This window comes from Dromiciops gliroides, chromosome 2 (genome assembly GCF_019393635.1).
Source record: "Dromiciops gliroides isolate mDroGli1 chromosome 2, mDroGli1.pri, whole genome shotgun sequence".
Lineage (NCBI taxonomy): Eukaryota > Metazoa > Chordata > Mammalia > Microbiotheria > Microbiotheriidae > Dromiciops > Dromiciops gliroides.
The window spans coordinates 280931141-280956171 of NC_057862.1; the positions used below are offsets into that span (position 1 = coordinate 280931141).

Below are 25031 nucleotides of genomic sequence, written 5' to 3' on the forward strand. Positions count from 1 at the left end.
GAATTTTGCATAAAGCCAACAATAACTATTTCCAAATGACATGGCTATATATGTATCTACTTTCAGATTATATCATCCTAACCATCATAATTAATGTTCAGAATCAAGATACTATCTTAGCAGTTGATCTGAGATGTTGTGGATGGAGATGGTGACCACCTTACTAATGATTCTTTTGATGAACATTTCATTCAGATATGACACAATGAAATTCTCTTATCCCATCAATATCTACTTTGCACTATTCTCTCTTGGCCAGTATACATGAGAGTCAGCAAATAAAACTGAATTATCTCTTTGTCATGAAGCAGGTAGAGTACGATATCACTGTTGACCCTTAGAGTGAAAAAGAGAAACTGGATGCTCTCTAAATCACCTTTACATCTGTAGAAAACAGCCTTCAGAATTTAAGTCTACCTCAATATATGCACCACTTAACTTTTTTTAAAGCATCAAAATAACAAATTCTTATATAAGTTACCAGCTGATTTTCTCTTTAGAATTATAACCTTTACATATCTAGGCTCACCGATAACTTATATATGTTATAAACAATTATCTTAGATAATCTTACCCACCACTATGAACTAAATATTAATTCTGATACTCTAAAAAGTAAAAAATTCCTTGTAGTTTTGTATAAGTATGATATATTTTGATGCTATTCCCCCAGGGACAGAATATTGCCTTGTAAAAATGTAAAGAATTCAGGCATTCAACTAAAGATATTTTCTTCTGTCTTATGATCTCTCTTATGATCTCTCTGTGCTCAATCTCTGGCAGATCTACACCAAGCTAAAAATGCTTCAAATACTGGATCAATGATGAACTTATGTATCTGTACGGTTGATAGAGAAAGGCTCATCACTAGACAGCTGACCATTAAAATGATTAATACTTCAACATAGCAATTCATGAAAACCACTTACTAATAATGTGAAGGGGCTATAATTATGGCTCTGCTGTAATACTGGATATTTCAAAAAATCCTGAGCAACAGTCAGCTTGGAAGAGAATAGTATACTTATTCCCAGGAAAATTCTGACACTAACAACCTGTCTATAATTTTTGACAGATGCATCATGATACAGTGGAAGAACACATGTCCAAGGATATTGAGGCAAGTTCTAGTTTTGCCATTTACTCACTGTATCATCTTGGGCAAGTCACTTAACCTCTCTAGACCTCAGTTTCCTTTTCTTTAAAATAAAAGTGTTTCACTAAGTGGCTTCTACCCCTAATATAAGACACTTTCACCTTGTTTTGCCTTAAAATGACTAGATTCAGAGAATAGGGAATTTTTTTGTTGTTGTTTTCTCTTCACTTAACTGTTATTCACCATTATAATTTTGATTCAAGAAACTTCAACCTGCCTTCTTTTTTATATGCACAGGTGCAATTGCCAAAAACCCAATACCCTTAGAAGAACAAAGCATATTCCTCATGAGTACTGGTCAAGGAAAAAGAGTAAATTAAGGGGAAAAAAGCAAAACAAAGGTTAGAATAATGTGCTACTCACCTGTGAAACATTTAGAATTTGCAAAGTGAAACTTTCTAAGCCAGTAACATTTCTCTCTTCACAATTCACCTTTGGGGTTTTTACACTCTCTGTACTATTAGAGTCTTCTTTAGGCGGTGGACTTGTGGGCACGGCTTCAAGAAACAAATTATATTCTTCTCCTTTATCAGGAACATTTGCTTCAGATCTAAATAGAGAAAAAAGGCTCTCTCGGATATTGCATTCAGAGCCTTCGACTCCAGCATCACAACTGCCAGTATTGAAGTCTGAAATGTGACCATCTTTTGCCTCTCCTGGAATCACAGACAGTAAATGATCACCATTCACTTCATTTCCCAGTGTCGTATAAGCTGTTTCACCAGTGTCATACTGTTCTGTCTGGCCAAGTTCATGTTCTTCATTACTGAAATGGACCGTATCAGCACTGAGAGGTAGGTCAGTTTCAGTGTGTCGCTGTTGTTCAGACAATGAACCATCACTTTCCTCTGCAACAACAACAACAAAAAGGTATATTTGCAAATAAAATGTATTTTAAAATAAATCAATTATTTGTTTGTTCATTCATTCGTTCGTTCGTTCGTTCATATTTGTCGAAGTGGATAGAGTGCTAGACTTGGAGTAAAGAAAACCAAAGTTCAAATTCCACCTCAGACACTTGGTAGTCATAGAACCATGAGCAAGTCATTTAACCTATCTCACTTTGTTTCCTCATCTAAACAATGGAGGAACAGCACTTTCCTCACAGAGTTATTTTAAGGATCATATGAGATTCTGCAAACCATAAAATACTATATAAATATTATATACTATATAAATATTAGTCCTTACTATTACTCTTATTGTTTACAACATTCTTCAATATTCACTTAATAGAATATGAAATCTTACTGTATTAAATAAGTAAAAAGGTACTGCCTCCATTAAGCTATCATAACAACTACTGACAACTACTGACCCCTTCAAGGTAGCAGAAAAAAAATTAGTGTATGTCATTTTGAATTTCCTGCTTCTTGTTTAGAGGACATTTCATAGTTGTTCATTATCCAATTAGAAAAAAAATACCTCTTACTAACTTCATTCAGTTTTTAATTACATTTTTAATAAATGAAATGGAGACCAATGAAAGCATTACATTTCACGAAAGCATTTTCACATACAGTATTGATAAAGGAGGCAGCACACTAAACATTATTTCCATTTGAAAGAGGAGGAAAGTAAAAAGTGTAGTGGAAAAAACTTTGGGCAAAAGGGAGATGTGCATTATAGCTCTAACACTGTGTCACACGACCTTGGACAAGTTGGACAATCCTCTAGATTTCAATCTTCTTATCTATAAAATGAAGATTTTGGACTAGATCATCTCTACAGTATCTTCAGCCCAGACATATTTAGATAAAAGCTGACTTGCATGATAGGTAGAAGAGTTATGCCTAGAACCCAACTCTTTGATTACTAGTCCAATACTCTTTCAATTCCAAGATCTGGAACTTGAAAGGACTTAATGCTTATTATTTTTTCAGATAAGGAAATTTCATGTCAAATACTCAGTTATGTATAGTTAACAAGTTCCCCTTAAGTCTTCTTTTCTCTAGCTAAACAGCATTAGTTATTTCAATCCATTCTCACTGAGAATGAACTCCAGTCCTCTCTCTAGCTAGATCACTCTCTTATGGGCAAGCTACAGTTTGTCAATGTCCTTGCTAAAATCTGGTACTCGGAAAGGAATAAAATATTCCAGATATGGTCAGCCTGGATCAATTCCTTCTTTCTGTATACTATGCCTCTCAATGCAGTCTAAGACAGTGTTAGCTTTCTGTCTACCATGCCACATTGTTGGCAAATCCTGTTTCACAAAAACTGCTGTTTAGTTAAAGATCTCACTTACTGTGCTCAAGCTGACTAATCAAACTCAAGTATAAATCACACTGAATCAAAACATATCCATCCCAGTATTACCTGTTTACAAAAAAAAAAAACCCTCTATTTTAACTTCTTGCTATAACACTCATATGGGGAGGCAGAGGGAAACCAACAAAATAATGCTGACATTTCACAACTTTTACACAGGATTTTGATAGTTAAAAATACATTTCAAATTCCATTTTGATATGGGCTTAAAACTGCTCATCCCCCTCCTGAGGTAAGAGCAGTAGATTTTCTGAGAGCATTTTAGTTTACCTAAATTCCCATTTGATAGCCATTAACCATAAACAAGCACAGTTTTACAGTTCAGCATTATAAACTGTTTTTGCACTTCTAGAAAATAAAACTCTAGCTATCCCAGGTCTGGCACCTTGCTGTGAGATTCAAAGATACTAAACCCCAGGTTAAAGTGATTCTTGTTTGATTATTACGAGTGCTGAATATTTTACACCAAGAGACATTACAGGGCATAGTGGAGAAAGAGCTAACACTGGAGTTAGGAACACCTGAGTTCAAGTCTTGGCACTGTCACATATTACCTGTGTGGCCATGAGCAAATCACAATCTCTCAGGGTATCAAGCATTTCTCTAAAGCAAGTTGCCCATCAGCATTAGTGGAAACAGTTTCTACTGTGGTAAGGAAGGGTTTCCACTCTCATGGGCCACAGGGATGTCTTAAAAAAAAAAATCAAGAGTCTCCAAGTAGTCTCAGAAGATTCATGGATCATAGAGTTTAGAGCTGGAAGTGATCAGAGTGCTCATCTATTCCAATCCTCACCTCCCATTTTACAGATGAGGCCTCTTGCCCATACTACTACCTCTATGGAGAAATGATGAAAAAAATGTGAACAAATACCACAAAGGATAACAATCAGACTTACAAGTCTATCCAAACTTACCTATCCAAACTCCCACAGTGTTTCATTTTACAAATGAAGAAAATAAAACTTTTAAATGGCTTAGAAGATCACAGACCTAGAGCTGGAAAGGATTTCAGAGAGCACCTTTTTTTTTTTTGGTGGGGCAATGAGGGTTAAGTAACTTGCCCAGGGTCACACTGCTAGTATGTGTCAAATGTTTGAGGCTAGGTTTGAACTCAGGTCCTCCTGACTCCAGGGCCAGTGCTCTGTCCACTGCGCCACCTAGCTGCCACTTTCAGAGAGCATCTTATGCAAACCATTTATGTCACAGATAACAGACTCCAGTGTCCCAGTACTCTTTCCCTAGTAACATGGCTTTCCCAATATTGCTCAGCATAAAGTGGCCGTCAGGACTCGAACACAGGTCCTCAGATTTCAAATTCAGCATTCTGCACACCACGCAGTGTGGATAGGGGGGCAATCTGCCCAGATATGAAAACCATATGGACGAAATTAAGAGTCGCTGGTCAAGATCAAGGTTAAGGTTAAGGACTTAAAATCGACCTTGAACAAGTTACATAAACTTAAGAGCACCTAGACTCTAGCTTCTTAAACTGTGAGTCAAGTAACTGAATGTGGAGATCACAAAAAAATTTGCAATAGTAAAAGGTTATGTCTACCTATTTTATATACCTATACACCCGGGGTCGCATAAAAATTTCTCGGGCTTAAAGCGCGGTCGCGAGTGGGAAAACTTTAAGAAGCCCTGACCTAGTGTGGTAACACCAGAGGATCGCTTCAGTCCGTTTCCAGTTCTGACCTCTCTGATCCTATTCTCAAAGGCTGCTCGACCCGAGACTGGTTTGGACACAAGCTTTCCCACCGACAGCAGCTACAACAAACCACTGTTAGCACGTCCGAGCTTTTAAACCTGCAAGGTCAGCAGAATCGATGGCGGGGACCTGAAATTGCCCTCGGGGAAGGCCCATCACGGCCAGCTGCACGGCCGCCCCTCCTCCCCCACTTCCGCAAGCGGTCAGGCCAGGGGAGGGCTCTAGAGCCCGCGAGTCCAAAGTAGTCATTGGACATTTGGAGAAACTGAGGTCAGCGGAAATGCCTGAAGCAAGCTCGGCCCAGGGCTTTCTTCCCGCAGCCCACAAGCAGGGCCCGGTGACGGCGCGGGAGCACAGTCCCCCGGCCTGAGCCGCTTACCTCCCTCCCGCAAACTGCTTTTCATGCCCAGCCCACCGCCCAGCTCTCCGTCAGGACTCACCGAGCAGGCAGTGGGTCGCAGGCCACAGAGCCCCCACCAGCAGGGGCCACCACGGGAGGAGCCGCATGGTGGCGGCGCCCAACCAGGGCGCAGGCGCGGCTGCGTCCCCGGGCTTCTGCCGAGCTCTCCCTCCGGCCTCCAGAGGAAAACGAGGGGCGGGGCTGGCCGGGCAAGCGGCCATCTTGGAGTCGGCCGGCTGTGACACCCGAGCCGCCATCTTGGGCGTGGTGGGGGAGGGGAGGGGACGGGCCCGGCCAGGATGAAAAGGGATGGAACGAACCTTCGTGGAGCTTGCACTGGGTTTGTGAGCCATGAGAAGCCAAGTCGCTTAGACCCAGCGCTCGTAGTAACGGAAGCGCAAGTGCATGGGGCCCTTCTTCTGTTGCTCGTGGCTACGAGGAGGCTTGTGGGGTGCCGGAAAGAGCCGGGGTTCAAACTGATCACTCCTTCCCAGCAACCAGCCACTCGGGCCGGCTAGCCTTCCTAGGCGAACCTGCTCGGACCCTAAGCCTTGGAAGAGCGGCGCTTCCGGCCCAATGTCCCCAGCCAAAAGGAGGCTCTCACCAGTCTTTGGCACTGTCAAATGGTCCGGTGTGATTTTATCGGTGGAAAGGACATTAAAGAAGCAGCGTCGTCATTCGGTTTGCCCACAAGCATGGGCACTTGTCCTTCTGATTGGGAGTTGAAGCCTTGCACCTATGTGGTCTGCCCCTTAGAATGTGAACTCGGGAGCAGCGATTGCCTTATTTTCTATTTGTATCCTCTGCTCTCAGCACAAGACTTTAAGCAGAGTACGTGCTTCATTCATTCATTACTGCTCACCTAATTCCTCCACTACTATGAGGTCCATAGGAGGAAGGCCTTTGCTTGCTGCATTCAGAGTTGGAGCTCTTTGGGGACAGGCAAAAAGCTGCCTATCTCAAAGGTACTGCAGCGAAAGCTAAGTCACCGCGGCCTTTAGTTCTGAGTATTCCTTCAGCAAGCAACATTTAGTAAGCACTCCTTATGTGCTAAGGACAGGGGACACAGGCAACAGTGAAAGTTCCTACACTCACCTTAGTGTCTGAAGGAAACTAGGGATGAGGATCAGGGAAGAGCCAGTACAAAGGGTGAGGATCCCTAGATCAGTAAAGAAACAGACCCTACCACTGGTTCATAATAGGATAGACTCCTAGGGAAACCACTTTTACAAAGGTTCTTCATGGCACTGGGGAAAATAAAAAATAAAAAACTTTTGGAATTCTTCACTCTGGAAAGAAGATGATAGTCTAAAAAAACCACGAATAGAAAGAACACAGACTAGTTTCCCAAACAACATTAGATCAAAATTTAGAATATACATCATTTCCTTGGCAAATAAAAATAAGTATCTGACACTTATTAGCTGTGTGACCCTGTCCCTTAACCACTGCACTGCAAAAAAAGAGAGCGAGAAAAAGGGGCAGCTAGGTGGCCCAGTGGATAGAGCTCTGGCCCTGGATTCAGGAGGACCTGAGTTCAAATCCACCCTCAGACACTTGACAATTACTAGCTGAGTGACCCTAGGCAAGTCACTTAGCCCTCACAGCTTTGCAAAAAAAAAAAAAGTATCACTTCATGAGGTCTGACCCCAACAGGAGGCAAAAATAAAATCCAAGAAGCATTTAAATTTATGTTATAGCTAAAGAATTTTTATGTAGATATCTGTAGGGCAACCATAACATATCCCTTAGTACTGGCAGTGACTTAGTAGCAGCTACATGGACCACTTGTAAAAATCAGTGCCACTTTTTGCATTCTTAAGTGTGCCATCAGTTAATGTACTGACGCACAGATCTTGTGCAGCTACTGCTCAAATAAGACTTTAAAGTGCTTAGGATCCCCAATGCATAGTGAGGACACCTGAATTAAAGGTTATCTAGATTTTTATTCAAAAGATGAGACTTTTAATTTAGGTAGGACTAATTTTAATTTAGGTAGGTCTTCATGAATTACAGCACACTTGTCTTACCCCTTTTACTGTCCTCCCTATACATCTTAGTTTCAAGTATCTTTTTTTCCACACTTGAAAATCTTATCTGCTATAGTCATGGTTTAATTAAGGACTAATTAAGGAAAGGAGGGCAGCTAGATGTCTCAGTGAATAGAGCACTGAGCCTGGAGTCAGGAAGATCTGAGTTCAAATCCAACCTCAGACACTAGTTGCATGAACGTGGAACAAGTCACTTGGCCTCTATTTGCTTTAGTTCACTGAAGAAGGAAATGGCAAATAACTCTCGTATCTTTGCCAAGAAAAACCCATGGACAATATGGTGTCACAAGTGAACAACAACAACAAGGAATGGAGGTTGATTTGTATTCTTCTGGACAGATATTAAAAGCTCTCTGTAACTTGTGTTTGCTCATATCTCCATTTCCTCCCCCCCCATATTTGTGTTATCTGTTAATTTAAACAAGTAGAGACTGCTGTTAAAGAGGCCAATTGCAAGCATTCAATAAATGGTTAAAAAACAAATACTGAAAGTGTCATCAATATTTATACATTTGGCCACAAGGTGGCAGAAGCATTTGCCAGGGGAGGATCGCCACTGAGCATTAAGTGGATTTAAGCACAAATTCTTATATTATTCAACTTATCTATAACCATTTCTGAAAACTAAGCAGCTAGTCACGCTTTAAGTTATACATGGGTCTGAAAAGTTTCTAAAGATTATATATAGTCTATGATTATAGTTATGTATCTGACATAATGCTATGTCAACAAGAATCTTCTTAATTGAAAGAATTAAAGAAAATTAGAATAAAAAGAATAGGGGGCAGCTAGGTGGCACAGTGGATAAAGCACCAGCCCTGGACACTTGACACTTACTAGCTGTGTGACCCTGGGCAAGTCACCTAACCCTCATTGCCCCACAAAAAAGGAAGGAAGGAAAAAAAGAATAACAAGTACTTTGATAACTATGCACCAGGTATGTGCTAGGCAACTTTAATATAATATACAGTGAACATAGTGAATGCAAAGGGATACACACAATTGTTCTTTCATTTGTCTCTTTTCTAGGCTTTTATAGGACGATTTTGAAATGGGATCTTTTTTGTGTGTTTTAATGACAAAAAAAATCCAATTTGAAAATGGTTTACATTTAGAAAATTGATTTTGTAAGTCAGACTGGAGAAAAATATTTCTGATCATCTAATTCAACAGTTCCCAATATTTATGTTCTGAGAACCCATTTCAACCAAAAAAGAACTGCTAACCCCCCACTGTAATTTTATACTCATCCTATTCTTTTAGATTGATTATTAAATGCTTACAATAAAATTGATAACATTTACCCAAAAGAGCTCCACATTGAATTTAAATTATGTAATAATATAAAATTTTATTCTACCTGTAATTATGAAAAATCTACATATAAAATTATAAAACTCTAATTACAAAGTAATTATAAATATTTTACATAGGACATTCTATAAGAATTAAATGAAATAATCCATCAAGACCTCATATATTTACTATTATCAGCAACACTTCATATTAAATTTCTTTATTAATTTTGTTGACTATAATTAACTTTAATGAAATAAGTTCCAATTTGGAATGTGTTTAATATAATATAAAATTCATAAATAAACTGAACTTTGGTACTTTATCTTAACAAAGGTTTACAATATTTGGCACATCACCAAAAACAGTCTTAAATCTCGTTTGGCTTTAAGTTTGTGTATTTTGATTAAAACAAGAATAAGGGGGCAGCTGGATGGCACAGTGGATGGAGTGCCAGCCCTGGATTCAGGAAGACCTGAGTTCAAATCCAGCATCAGACACTTTGACACTTACTAGCTGTGTGACCCTGGGCAAGTCACTTAATCTTCATTGCCCCACCCCACCCCACCCCCAAAAAGACTTAAAACAAGAATAAAATCAAAATGTTCACCCATACAAATATGGAGTAGAAAATGGTAGAAGAATTTACAAGTTTTTTTGCTGAAGATAGAAGTTCATCTTTTTTTATTTTTAGTCACCAAACTAATCAATGAAAATAAATAGCTGATTTACAATATAAAATACTTACTTTTATACTGGCTATTGCCAAGCAATGTATTAAATGATAAATACACTGATGGTTCAATTGTATACATTGCCTCATTCTTCCCCACTGCCTATCCAATAAATTAGCTTATGTTATTAGGGCTGTATGTATATTATATATGTACGTATTTTAATTTTTTTATTTATTGTTTTGTTCCATTTTAAGTTCCAAATTGTCTCCCTCCCTTTCCACCCTGCACTTAGAGAAGGCCACCATTTAACAGAGATACAAATATGTAAAACCTATGCATACCTCTATTAACAGTTCTTTCTCTGGAGATGGTTAGCACCTTATTTCATAGGTCATTTGTAACTGATTTGAGTACTTATGATACTCAGATATAACTTAGTCATTCACAGTAATTCTTTGAACAGTATTGCTTTTCCTATATATACTTTCTCTTGGTTCTGTTCATTTCACTCTTCATCATTTCATGCAAGTCTTTCCGTTTTCCTAAAATCAACCTGCTCATCATTTTTCACAGCACAGTAGTAGTATTCCATCACATTGCCTCATTTTTAACAAATGTTTATATATAAACTAACCTTCCAGAGGAAAGAATCTCTTCTGAAGTGACTTTCTTCTCTTTTATCACTGACATACCAGCTACATTCTCACGGAAACTACTGATCAACTTGACCAATGTTGCCAACCAATTCATGTGAAAATCTGCCAGATATAAGAATGGTAATATAAGTGGAGAATTAAGTTTAAATAGGTAAATAGCCTTAAATTGTTAAATTGCAATGAGAGGCAATGTAAAGGTTTGTTTCTACAGAACATTTGTGACGATCTGTGATGGTTTCAAGATGGCTTATAATGATTGTGCCAGTGATCGCCATTTTCAAACAGACTGACATTTGCACTGCAAAAATACAAACATTCCTAACATCTTGAACACATGATTACACTGGTGATGAAGTACAATTACATTCTAACAGAGGGGAATAAGGGAGCTACTCTGATTCAGTGTACAGAATGCAAATGAGGGTAGGTACACATGTTGGACCATTTGTTGGCAGATTGCACTCAAATGGTAAACCTTGTGGCAGTTTGGAAACAATTTGATGGCAGATAGAGAAACTGCAAGAACATTGTCAGAAATACTCAGAATTTGACATAATTGCTGCACAAACACTAAGATCATTGCACACATGATCATAAGTTTCTCACTATTGCAGAAACAAGCCCAGAATTCATCAAACATGCACATACTTGTCACAGAGGAAAAATATATTTGTAATATAATTGGGCAATTATTGATTGGTTAATATGCCAATAATTCAAGGTGTCAATTCATTGGTTAAGGTGCCAACAGCACAAACCTCTTGGACCATCATCATAAACTGCTTCCCCTAATTTTGTCAATACTTCTGCTATAATGAGGAAAGCTTATTTTCACTACTTTAAATATTTCATCCATGTGAGCGTGCCCTTCATTTATGCAGATTACAAGTCTTATTATCCATACCACTGTGGGTAGTTTTGTTAGTAATTGTTGCCCCCCCCCCAAAATTATCACCTTAACATCCAGAACTGGTAATAGGTTTTTCAAAACTTAACTGGGCTAGTCCTAAAACAAAATATATAGTCTGTACTTGAAGCCTTTCCCATTTGTTAGCAACTGCCAGAGCTTCCCTCCTATGACATAGTCTTTGAGAACCCAGAGTCACCTTCATAACCATACCAGAAAAAGGAATTATGAAAGCTCTATATTTAGCTATAAAATCAGTTTACCTTATTCCTATCCTCTTACTCTCCCTTCCCTATCCCTTTCTTCTGCCGGGAAGTGGGGGGGAGGGTTGGGATGACCTGTGATTTTAATGGTACTAAGAATTCTCCCATGAGGAAGCTCCCCTTACCAGTGTAGGCTAGCACATCCTATTCAACTTATTAGTCTTATCAGCGCCTAGAGCATTGAGAGGTTTATTTGACCAGGGTTAGAACCAGTATATGTCACAGAGGCAGGCTCTGAATACATATCGTCCTGGCTTCAAGACCGGATTTCTCCATACTATTCCATCGTGCAAAGCTGCCACACTTTAATGGTTCGTTGTGGTAAATCAGTTTTAAGGTGACATAATAGACCCATAAACTAGAATTTCATAAATATGAAATACTCCTTTCATAATACCATCACATTAGGGAGCTCAATTCAAACAAAAAGGAAAGATCTTCATTAGAAATTATGACAATTCGCTTTAGAAGAGAAGCACTCTGCCACAAAGAGTAAAATAAAAAATCAGGAACTAGGAATCAAAAGTGAATTAGAGGGGGGGCAGCTAGGTGGCGCAGTGGATAAAGCACCGGCCCTGGAGTCAGGAGTACCTGAGTTCAAATCTGGCCTCAGACACTTAACACTTACTAGCTGTGTGACCCTGGGCAAGTCACTTAACCCCAATTGCCTTACCGAAAACAAAAAAAAAAAAAACAAAAAAAAAAGTGAATTAGAGGGGCGGCTAGGTGGCGCAGTGGATAAAGCACCAGCCCAGGATTCAGGAGTTCCTGAGTTCAAATCCAGCCTCAGACACTTGACACTTACTAGCTGTGTGACCCTGGGCAAGTCACTTAACCCCATTGCCCCGTTTAAAAAAAAAAAAAAGTGAATTAGAGGGGCAGCTAGGTGGCGCAGTGAATAGAGCACTGGCCCTGGAGTCAGGAGGACCTGAGTTCAGGTCTGGCCTCAGACACTTGACACTAGCTGTGTGACCCTGGGCAAGTCACTTAACCCCAACTGTCTCACCAAAATTTAAAAAAAAAAAAAGTGAATTAGAGGGGCAGCTAGGTGGCAAAGTGGATAGAGAACCGGCCCTAGATTCAGGAGGACCTGAGTTCAAATCCAACCTCAGACACATGACACTTACTAGCTGTGTGACCCTGGGCAAGTCACTTAACCCTCATTGCCCTGCCAAAAAAAAAAAACCTGTGAATTACGAAGTTACCTTTTAGGGATTCAATTTCTATATTTCTTTCTCAGGTCATATCATCTTCTTTCCATGTCCACTCCAAGCTAGTTATCAGTATAAGATTCATGAAAGCCTGATTGGTATAAACCCAAGCACACAATCTCTTTTTTTTTTTTCAATTATTTCTTCCCCCTAACTATATCCTAATCTCTTGCATTTGTATACCTAGGAAGAGTTTGTTCAAGTCTTGCCTCTTAGAATGGCTGTGTGATTCTGAGTAAGTCCCGCAATCTCTCAGTGCTCTAAACAGATCTTTAAAACTCTTAGTTGCCTGCACAGAGACAGCAATATTGTTTGATGAAGAAATGTGAATGATTTAACTATTCTCAATGATACAATACAATGATCCTTGAGACAATCCCAAAGGGCTACTGATGAAATGTACTATCCGCCTCCAAAGAAAGAACTGATAGAGATTGTACACAGACTGAAGCATGCCTTTTCATTTTTTTCATTTTTTTCTTTTATTCAAGTTTTCTTATACAAAATGATTAATATGGTAATGTTTTACATAATAGTACATATAGAACCCATATCTAATTGCTTACAGCCTCAGGAAGGGGTGTGGGGAGGGAGGGAAGGAGGGATAAAAAAATAAAACCCAAAACTATAAATAAAAATGTTCACTACTCAAAAACAAACAAATTAATAAATAAATGAAGTGAATGAATAGACAAATTAAATAAATAAATAAATGGATAGATGGATGGATGGATGGATGGATGGATGAATGGACAAATAAAAATCTTCCTACTTAAAAAAAAAATAAATTCTACCAGGTTCTGGCCTGACCTGGTAGAGGGAGTTTCATTGCCCAGAAGTTCTCCATACTAAGAAAATCAAAAGTCCAGTCCCAGCCTTTATCCTTATAATTTTCTTATTTAATGCTCACACTACTATGAAGTAGACAAGACTGATCATAACCCTAGCTGGCAAATGAGGAATTTTTTTTTACACTTATAACTATGATTTCATCAACCTGTGAATTTCCAGTATGGAAACTCCCTCCACAAATATAGATCATTAGTGTTGCCACATTAGTATATGGTATCCCATAGATAGTATATGTCAGAGCACTTGAACTCAGGGCTTTCTGACTCAGAGTACTGAATCCAATCCACTATATTCCTCTCTCAAGGAAAGAAATACAGAGAAGACCCAATGTCACATAAGGAGATAACAGCCACTAGGCCTAGTGAATGTTCTACCACATCTCATATACCAACCCCATTACCTCATCAGTCATATACAGATATATACAGATATAGATATATATCAGTCGTATACATATATATCAGTCACTACGACCATATAACATCTTTCTACCCCCCTCTCAGATGACCCACCCCCTACTTTACTGAAAAAATTATAACTGTCATAAACTCTCTCATCTCTCACATACTCCACAACTTTTAACTTCTTTTGTATCTTAACCCATCTCTTTCACTTTAGTCCCACAGTAAGGTGGCCCAAGTCCTTACTAAGTTAAACCCCTCCACTTGAGTCCCTGAGCTTGCCCCATTTTGCATTTGAATCAAATACAACTTTGTTAGGTATCTACCATGTACCCTCTTCCTATTTTTACTCACCATATCCAACAAGTTGCCAAGTCCTGTTGATTCCACCCCAATATTTCTTGTATCATTCCCATTTTCTTCATTCATGTTGCTATCACACAAATTTAGATCTTCATTATCTCTCTCTCTCTTTTTTTTTTTTGTATTTTTGGGGCAATGAGGTGTTAAGGGCTAAAATTCTAGCTAAACTGTCTAAAATATCTAATGAGTGGTCGCCAATAAATTATAAGCTTTAGCAAGAGTTAGACTTTTAAGCATTTATTAAGGAGAATAAGAATTTGGTAAAGAGAGAGAGAAAGGCCTAGATTTCTATCTATTAAAGGAAGAGCACATTATTAGCTCCCTTCTCCGCCAGCGTCCTCAGGAAAGAGCCCCAGAGTCAGCGCCAGTCTCTTCCTTCCTCCTCCCACTAGTCCGCGTCACTTCCTCCCGCCAAAGAAAAGACCTTCACTTCATGGGCAGAACTCTTCTACAGTAAGTATCCAGCAGGTGGCATCATTCCAATCGTTACAGAGGGTTAAGTGACTTGCCCAGGGTCACACAGCTAATAAGTGTCAATAAGGGTCACACAGCTAATAAGTGTTTGAGGCCGGATTTGAATTCCTGAATCCAGGGCCGTGCTTTATCCACTGCACCACCTAGCTGCCCCCCTCATTATCTCTTAAATGGATTATTGTAATAGCGTTTAGTCTCTCTCCCCTCTGATTTATCCTTCACATGGCTACCAAAATAATCTTCATAAAAAATGTCAATCCCCTGATCTAAAATCTTCAGTGGCTTCCCTCACCGCTGGTAAATCTTACAGAGTGCAAAAAACCTTAGCCTAGTATTTAAGGCTTTTCATGATCAGGTTCCAACTAACCTTTCCAGCTCTATTTTGCATTACTCTCCTTTCATACAATGTTCCTGCCAAACTGGACTATCATTTATAAACTCAACATGCTATTTCCTACTTATATACATTTGCCTGGGCCATCCTCCACACCTAGAATATATTCTTCAACTCTACCTCTCAAAATTCTTCTGTTTAAAGCTCAACTCTGGTGCCGCATCCTCCATAAAGTTTTCCACCCCTTCCAAAAGTGTTCTCTTCCTCTTCAATTTTTCAAGTATTCTGAATCATTTCTTTTCCCTCATCACAGTTTAGCTTCCATTATAATTATCTGTATATAGAGATCCTTCTTCCCACACCTATCACATACCTCCCAGGACATAATCTCAATGGAGAGCTTTTTTAAATCTCTGAATCCCCAGTCTCTTTCAAGTCAATCAATAACTGTTTATTGTTTATTGTGTGCCAAGCACTCTGTTAAGTTCTGAGGATAAGAAAGAGGCAAAAATACTATCCTTGACCTCAAAGAGCTCCCATCATAATAGGGGAGACAACATTCAAATAACTACGTGTTTTATATATGTACACACATATACACATAAACATACTGTGTATGTTGGTGTTCAGTTGTTTGCAGCTCTTTGTAACCCCATTTGGAGTTTTCTTAGCAAAGATACTGGAGTGGTTTGCCATTGCCTTCTCCAGCTCATTTTAGAGGTGAAGAAACTGAGGCAAACAGGTTCAAGTGATTTGCCCAGGGTCACATAGCTAATTAAATGTCTGAGGCCCACATTTGAACTCAGGTCATCCTAACTCCAGGCCCAGCACTCTATCTAAGGTGCCACCTAGCTGCCGTATAGGTATAGATACATAGGTATTGATATTGATGTTGATGTGTGTATATATGTATACATGTATAAATGGATGATAATTTCAAAAGAAGATCCTAAGTTGGGAACATACTTGGGAACAGGAAACTGCAAAAGGCTACCTACAGAAGGTTAAGATTTGAAATTGATCCTGAAAAAAAAAAAAAAAGAAAAAAAAAAGAAATTGATCCTGAAGCAAGACAGTGAAGCTAGGAAAAGAAGGGAGCATTCTAGGCTTAGGGGACAAACAGTAAAAAGTGATTCAAGAGATGGAGTTTGAGGAACAGCACCTAGGCCTAAATAATTGGAACACAGAGGAAAAGTGAGGGGAATAAAATTAATAGACTGGAAATGTTGAATGATTGTTGTTGTTGTTGTTTATCCTTCATTCTGAAAGAGGACCATGACATCACCCTGATGTCATGACTTGCATTGAATTGGATTTAAGTGAGGGAGGGCTGTGCAAGATCACCAGTCCCTGCTTTCCTCCAGAGCCATCAGGATGACTGGAGATGGCCTCAGTAGTTGTTTAAGGCAATTGGGAGTTAAGTGACTTACCCAGGTCACACAGCTAGTAGTGACTTCAAAGCCAGTGCTCTACCACTGAGCCACCTAGCTGCTCCAATGCTCTGGAAGGAGCCAGGTGGTAAAGAGCTACAAATGCTGGCATACTTCATATTTGAAGCTGGAGGTCACAGGGAACAGGTGGAGTTTGGGGAAGGGGCAAGGCAGAGGAGGGGTTTTATATAGTTAGACTGGGGCTTTAAGAAAATCACTTTGACAGCTGAATGGAGAATAAATTGGAGTCAGGAGAGATTTGAGACTCAGGGACCAACTGGGTTATTGAAATGATCCAGGTAAGTGGTGATGAGGGCCTACACTAGAGTGGTGGCTACATGAATGGACAGAAATTAATAAATGTGAGATAACTGTAAAGGGACGGGTCCAAATGAGAAGTCCAAGATGACACTGAGGATGTAAGATCAGGTGACTGGGAGGATGGGGGTGACCTCTACAGTACTAAGAGGTAAGGGAGAAGCAGGGTAGGGATTTGGCAGAAAATATAATGAGTTCTTTTGGATGTATTGAGTATGGGATGACTATCTGACATAGATATCTGAGAAACAGTTGGTGATACAAAGATGGAGTTCAAGAGATAGATTAAGACTATATACAAGGGGCAGCTAGGTGGCGCAGTGGATAGAGCACCGGCCCTGGAGTCAGGAGTACCTGAGTTCAAATCCGGCCTCAGACACATAACACTTACTGGCTGTGTGACCCTGGGCAAGTCACTTAACCCCAATTGCCTCACTAAAAAACAAAAACAAACAAAAAGACTATATACAGATCTGGAAATCTTCCACATAAAGATGAAAACTGAATCAATGAAAGCTAATGAGATCACCAAGTGAAAAAGTATAGGAAAAAAGGTAAGTCCAGAGCCACTAACCCATGGTTGGTGGGTATGACCTAGATGAAGAAGCAATCAAATACATAGAAGAGAAACAGGAGGGAGCAGTATCAAAAAAAGTAGAGAGGAAGCAAAAAAGGGTAATCACCTGTGCCAAAGGCTACAAAGAGATCAAGGAGGATCAAGAATGAGAAAAGGCCATTAGATCTGGCAATTAAGAGATAATTGGTTGGGGGCAGCTAGGCAGCAGATAAAGCACAAGCCCTGGATTCAGGCGGACCTGAATTCAAATCCAGCCTCAGACACTTGATACTTACTAGCTGTGTGACCCTGGGCAAGTCACTTAATCCTCATTGCCCCACAAAAAAAAAAAAAAAAGATCATTGGTAACTTTAGAGAGCAGTATCAGTTAAATCTTGAATTCAGACCAGAATGAAAAGGGTTTAGAAGCCAGAGGAGGAAAGGTCCTAGCTAGTATAGACAGTTTTCTCAAGGACTTTAGCTAAGAAAGGGAAGAGAGATAATAGGACAAGGTTTGGCTAGATCGAGTGATGGATTTTTAACAATGGGTGAGACTCAAGCATGTTCATAGGTAGCAGGGAAGGATTAATCAGAAGAGAGAGATTGAAGACAACAAAAAGGAAGAGACAGAGACAACATATAATGGGAACAATCTATTGAAGAAGACAAGTAGGAATGGGATCACATAAGCATAAAGAATTGGCCTGGGCAAAAAGAAGGGCAATGTCTTCCTATGAGACAGCAATATAGGAGGAAATAATAGGGGAAGTCTTAATGATACAAGATGAGGAAAAAAGAAGGAGAACTTGGGAAGTTCCCTCTTCAACAAGGGATTGAGGAAGGGAAGGAGTGTATGACTTGAAAAAGAAATGAGAAGTAGAAATAATAGTGAGAATAAGGGTTAAAAGTTCTAAGGCACAGAGTTGAAATGATGAAAGATTATGATCAGATAAAAGAATTTCAGAGTTCCTGAACATGAAAGTGAAACTTATGTATTATGGCACAATCAATAATAAAACCATTTCTGTGTATAGGTCAAATGAAGTGGAGGAAAAGATCATGGGAATTCAGTGATCATTTTGAATAGTGAACTCAAAGGAGGGCCACTGAGTGATGGTCATAATAGAAGAATCTTGAAGTGGCAATGAGAAGCAAGGAGTATACTAACTCCCCACCACGACCAGTGAATTAATAAGTAAGTCAAGTAAACAGGCAGTTATAAGCATTTAGTATGGGCGAGGCACTGAGAATACAAATAAAGGCAAAAACAGTCCCTACTCTCAAGTAGCTAAAAACCTAATGGAGGAAGACAACCAACAGCTACTTGCAAATAAGATATAAAGGGCAAACTGAAGATAATCTCAAAGAGAGGGGATTTATGAAGGATTAAAGAAGACTAGGAAAGTCTTCTTCCAAACATGGGATTTTAGTTGAGATGTTGCCAGAAACAAGGAGTTCCAGGCATAAAGGACCACCAATGAAAATGGAGTCAGGAGATGGTGTGTCTTGTGTGCATGGAAAAAGGAAGCCAGTGTTACTAGATCCTATTTGAAGAGAAGTAAGGTAAAAGAAAATTGAAAAGGCAGGAAGGGACACGGTTATGAAAGGCTCTAAAAGTCAAATAGCAAATTTTATATTTGATCCTCAAGGCAATAGATTCACTGGAATTTATCAAATAGAGGAGTGATATGGTCAGACCTGTACTTTAGGAGGATCACAATGATAGCTGAGTTGTTGTTGTTTGTGCTTCATTCTAGAAGAGGATCATAACATTGGGGTGATGTCATGGCTTACACTAAACTGGATTTAAGTAAGGGAGGGCTGTGAAAGCTCACCAACTTCACTCTCTTCTCCAGAGTTATCTGGGTCCAGTAGCAAGATATACATCAGGACTAGAGATAGCCCAGATGTTTAAGGCAATTGGGGTTAAGTGACTTGCCCAGGGTCACACAGCTTGTAAGTGTCCAAGGTGAAATTTAAACTTAGGTCCTCCCAACTTCAGGACCAGTGTTCTATCCACTGTGCTACCTAGCTGCCCCCTAATAAGTAAAGGATAGACTGGAGTAGGAAGAGACAAAGCAGAGACCAGTCAGAAGTTTATTGTGAAAGTTTAAGTGTGACATCATGAGAGCCTGCACTAAGGTTGTAGAGATGTCAGATGAAAAAGGGAGTGGCCATAAAACAATTCCTGGAGCAGGAGAACCCACGATAGGACAGGGTGAAATAATTTTCCAGTCAAAGACAACTTAGAAGGTCGACGGGAAAGATCTGTTGTACCAGGGTGAGAGTGGAGTGCAGCTCAGCACAGGCCACACCAGCACAGACCCAGCCCCAGAGAACTAGGCTTTGGGAGCCTCTGAATCAGCTGTGGCAGCAGCTGCTTCTGGAACTCACACCACAGACAGAGAGGGGGTTGAGCAGTTGGCCAGGGGGAGATTACAGGGGTCTCTTTGCTGGCCATGAGGCGGGACTCTTGTTTTGCCTATGCTTGGATCTGGGTCTCAGTCACAGGTGGCATTCCCAGGAAAGGAGAACAAGCACACAAAAGCTTGCAGCCACAGTGGAGCAGAACTCTGTTCCGGGTTCCAAGGCAGAGAGGCAGGCCAGTGGTTGCTTGCAGACCAGAGTACAGGCCAGCAGAGTGGTGAACATACCTCTCCTTAAATCATACCACCTTGGAAGAACTTAGAAGAACAGATTCCTAGAAATATCTGAGAGAACAGCTCCACCCTGGAAGCAGTGCCCCACTTTAACAGAGTTAAAAGTCAAAAAATAGGCTGGGAAAATGAGCAAACAGAAAAAAATGCTGACCCTAGAAAGTTTCTATGGTGACAAGGAAGATCAAAATGCACCCTCAGAAGACGCTAGCAACATCAGGGCTCCTAGATCCAAAGCTTCCAAGAAAAATATGAATTGGTCTCAGACCATAGAAGGGCTCAAAAAGGACTTTGAAAATAAAGGTAAAAGAGGCAGAAGAAAAAATGGAAAGAGAAATGAGAGTGATGCAAGAAAATCAGGAAAAAAAAGTCAACAGCTTGAAAAGCTAAATTAGTCAAATGAAAAAGGAGGTACAAAGGCTCTCTGAAGAAAATAATTCCTTAAAAATTAGGATTGAGGGGGCATCTAGGTGACACAGTGGATAAAGCACTGGCCTTGGATTCAGGAGGACCTGAGTTCAAATCCAGCCTCAGACACTTGACACTTAACTAGCTGTGTGACCTTGGGCAAGTCATTTAACCCTCATTGCCCTGCCCCCCCCCCAAATTAGGATTAAGCAAATGGAAGTTAATGACTTTATGAGAAATTAAAAAAAAAAACAATAAAGCAAAACCCAAAGAATGAAAAAAATAGAAGGCGATGTGAAATATCTCATTGGAAAAACAAATGACCTGGAAAATAGATCCAGGAGAAATAATTTGAAAATTATTGGACTACCTGAAAGCCGTGATAAAAAAAAAAGGCCTAATTAAATGTAAAAGGTTTCGTACAAAGAGAAGCAATGCAGCAGAAAGATGAGAAACAATTTTTACAGTGTTTCTAAAGTTGTCATTTTTTTTTTAATCTAGTGAGGTAATTGGGGTTAAGTGACTTGCCCAGAGTCACACAGCTAGTAAGTGTTAAGTGTCTGAGGCCAGATTTGAACTCTGGCACTCCTGACTCCAGAGCCGGTGCTCTATCCACTGCGCCACCTAGCTGCCCCTACACTCAGTGTTTCTGATAAGAGCTTCATTTCTAAAATATATAGGGAACTAAATCAAATTTATAAAAAATGCAACTCATTCCCCATTGAGAGATGGTAAAAGGATATGAACAGGCAGTTTTCAGAGGATGAAGTCAAAGCTATCTATTGCAATATAAAAAAGTACTCTAAATCACTATTTTTTTTTTACATATAAGGTATTTTATTTTTTCCGTTACATGTAAAGATAGTTCTCAACTTTTGTTTATACAAGCTTTACAATTTCAGATTTTTCTCCCTCCCTCCCCTCCCTCCTCCCTCCCCTAGACAGCAGGTAATCTGATATAGGTTATATCTATATATCTATATATCTATATACATATACATAGATATATACACACATACATATATACACATAATAACATTAATCCTATTTCTGCATTAATCCTGTTACAAGAGAAAAAATCAGAGCAGTGATGCAAAACCTCAAAATAGAAAAAAAAAACAACAGCACCCAAAACAAAAGAAATAGTATGGTTCAATCAGCATCTATACTCCACAGTTCTTTTTTTTTTTTCCTTGGATTTGGAGATCCTCTTCTATCATGAGTTCCCTGGAACTCTTCTGTACCATTGCATTGGTGAGAAGAATATAGTCCATCACAGTAGGTCAACACTCAATGTTGATGATACTGTGTACAATGTTCTTCTGGTTCTGCTCATCTCACTCATCATCAGCTCACGTAATACCCTCCAGGTTTCTCTGAACTCCTCCTGCTCATCATTTCTTACAGCACAATAGTATTCCATTGTATTCATATACCACAACTTGTCCAGCCATTCCCCAATTGATGGGCACCCCCTCAACTTCCAATTCCTTGCTACCATGTAAAGAGCAGCTATAAATATTTTTGTACATGTGGGTCCCTTTCCCCTTTCCATGATTTCTTTGGGAAAAAGACCTAAAAGTGGAATTGCTGGGTCAAAGGGTATGCACAGCTTTATCACCCTTTGGGCATAATTCCAAATTGCTCTCCAGAATGGTTGGATTCTAAATCACTATTGATTAGAGAAATGCAAATTACATCTATCAGATTGGCTAATCTGACAAAAAAAAGGAAAACAATAAATGTTGGAGAAGCTGTGGAAAAATTGGAACACTAATGCATTGCTGGTGGAGTTGTGAGCTGATCTAACCATTCTGGAGAGCAATTTGGAATTATGCCCAAAGGGCTATGGAACTGTGCATACCCTTTGACCCAGTAATACTACTACTAAGTCTGTATCCCAAAGAGATCATAGAAAAGGGAAAAGGAATCACATGTACAAAAATATTTATAGCAGCTCTCTTTGTGGTGGCAAAGAATTGGAAATTGAAGGAATGTCCATCAATTGGGGAATGGCTGAACAAGTTGTGATATATGAATGTAATGGAATACTATTGTGCTGTAAGAAATACTGAGCAGGGGCAGCTAGGTGGCACAGTGGATAGAGCACCGGCCCTGGAGTCAGGAGTACCTGAGTTCAAATCTGGCCTCAGACACTTGACACTTACTAGCTGTGTGACCCTGGGCAAGTCACTTAACCCCAATTGCCTCACTAAAAAAATAAAAAGAAAAGAAATAATGAGCAGGGGGGCAACTAGGTGGTACAATGGATAAAGCACCGGCCCTGGATTCAGGAGGACCTGAGTTCAAATCCGGCCTCAGACACTTGACACTTACTAGCTGTGTGACCCTGGGCAAGTCACTTAACCCTCATTGAACCACCACAAATAATAATAATAATAAAAATAGGTAAGTTAGCAAAGGGGGAAATTCATGAGAAAGATAATGAGTTCAGTTTAAAACATAATGTTTAATGTGGCAGCTAGGTGGCATAGTGGATAAAGCACCGGCCCCGGATTCAGGAGGACCCGAGTTCAAATCCAGCCTCAGACACTTGACACTTACTAGCTGTGTGACCCTGGGCCACATCACTTAAACCCAATTGCCTCACCCAAAAAAAGAAAGAAAAAAAACCATAATGTTTAAAATGTCTATGGGATATTCAGTTCAAAATGTCAGGAAAGAGATCCAGGCTGGCTAAATGGATTTAAGCACAGAGATTTTTCTTTTCATCTGCACAAAGATGAAAACTGAATCCATGGAAATAGTAGAGAAAAGAGGGCCCATGACAGATCCTTGGGCAACATCCTTATAATAAGCACATTGAATTATAAGTACTCTTTCTTACTAGTTTTGCAGATAAAAGTTATTGCTGTGCCTTTAGTTAATCCCTACCCCTTCCCCAATACCAGCAGTCCCCATACCAAATATCACTTACCAGGAAGGAGAATATTTTGTGATTCTGGCTTGAGTTCTTTTGTATTCTCAAGTTCCTAGACAAGAGGCACATCCTACAAATTACAAAATTCCACATGCAATTTCATTATGTTCTGAGGCTCATTTGCTAAAAGGCACTTATGACAAATGTTAAATCTTGGCTATGATTTATTAACTGTAAGACTACAAGAAAGTAATGGTCTTTGAACCTCAGTTTCTTCATCTGTAAAGTGAGGTTAATATCTGAACTACTTACTTCTCATAGGCAAAGGATTTTGCGAACTTTAAAGATGTATAAAAACAAGTAATTATTATTATCCAACAAATTATTATCTCTAATAGTAGAATATGAGTTCCTTAACGACAGAGACTATGTATCTTTGTATCTGCCACAGTGCTGACATTGTGCTTGACACTAAGAATACAAATATCCAAAATGAAAAACTTCCAATTATTTACAAGGAGCTTACGCTGAAAATTCTACTATGGGGGAGTTACATGGCCAGATCTATGCTTTAGGAGTATCACTTTGGCAGCTGTGGTATTACTTGTCCTGCTTTCTTTACAGGGTTGGTATAAGGATCAAATAAATATGTGAAAATGCTTTGAAAATTACAAAGCACTATACAAATGGAAGGTGTTATTACCTAATATCCTTTCTTCCTCTTCCTTGAATATGGCTAATTGTTTCAGTGTTTATTTTTACATACAAATAAAAATGAATAATTTTCAATGGGAAAAAAAAAGAAAAATTCTACTAGTTATTACTTGGTGACAGAAAAAAAAGGATACAACTTTATGCTAATGAAAAAATTAGACGATATACTTAGCACATGCTAAAGGCTTCATGGATGAAAAATTCTAGCTCTCAGAATTAAAAAAAACTTAAAAATAACTAAAGATAAACTGATTTAGGTTTAATAAAACACTGAAAGAATATACTCCTAAACTCAGGACTCAAAAAATATCACATTAGCCAAATTTCTTACTGAGTGGCAAATTATATTAAAATCAAATGTTGCTTCTGACAAAAATATGAAAACGAGTAGGCTTTTGGAAATATTTTCCTATAGCAAACATCTTCACAGTCATTCAACTAACCAAAAGGTGCAAGGGATACAAAAATTCTGCCATATTTATTTATTATCTGTTGGTTATTTAAAAGTATTTCACTTAGTAAAGCAAAACACACCCTTAATTTGAAGTCTGTTTCAACAGTTTAAAAACCATTGCTCCTAATGAAGAACTTCCTCTACCAGTGAAGACTGGCACTTCCTTTGCAGCTTAAAAGTCTTAAAAAGTTGCCTGGATGGGGGCAGCTAGATGGTGCAGTGGATGGAGCACCGGCCTTGGATTCAGTTCAGATCCGGCCTCAGACATTTGACACATTCTAGCTGTGTGACCAAGTGGCAAGTCACTTAACCCTCATTGCCCCGCAAAAATAAATAAATAAATAAATAAAATCTTCTTTTGGTTTTTGTTGTTGTTGTTGTTGTGTGTGGTTTTTTTTAGTGAGACAATTGGGGTTAAGTGATTTGCCCAGGGTCACACAGCTAGTAAGTGTTAAGTGTCTGAGGCCGGATTTGAACTCAGGTACTCCTGAATCTAGGGCCAGTGCTTTATCCAATGTGCCACCTAGCCGCCCCTTTTTTGTTTGTTTGTTTGTTTTGTTTTTTAAAGTTGCCTGGAGCACTGAGAGCAAAAG

General features: G+C 39.2%; 1 protein-coding gene across 3 annotated transcripts in view; it reads right to left on the minus strand.

Annotated features, from left to right (window-relative positions):
- The window catches only part of LOC122743862 (UPF0461 protein C5orf24 homolog), a 54861-nt gene that overhangs the window by 9257 nt on the left and 20573 nt on the right, over window positions 1-25031 (minus strand). For 2 of the 3 annotated variants that reach the window (XM_043989063.1, XM_043989062.1), the window contains exon 3: window positions 1520-2004. In XM_043989063.1, coding sequence (XP_043844998.1) covers window positions 1520-2004 — 485 coding nt within the window. Of the gene's footprint in view, window positions 1-1519; window positions 2005-5575; window positions 5808-25031 lie in introns of those variants that run through there. The other variant, XM_043989064.1, reaches the window with a different exon arrangement.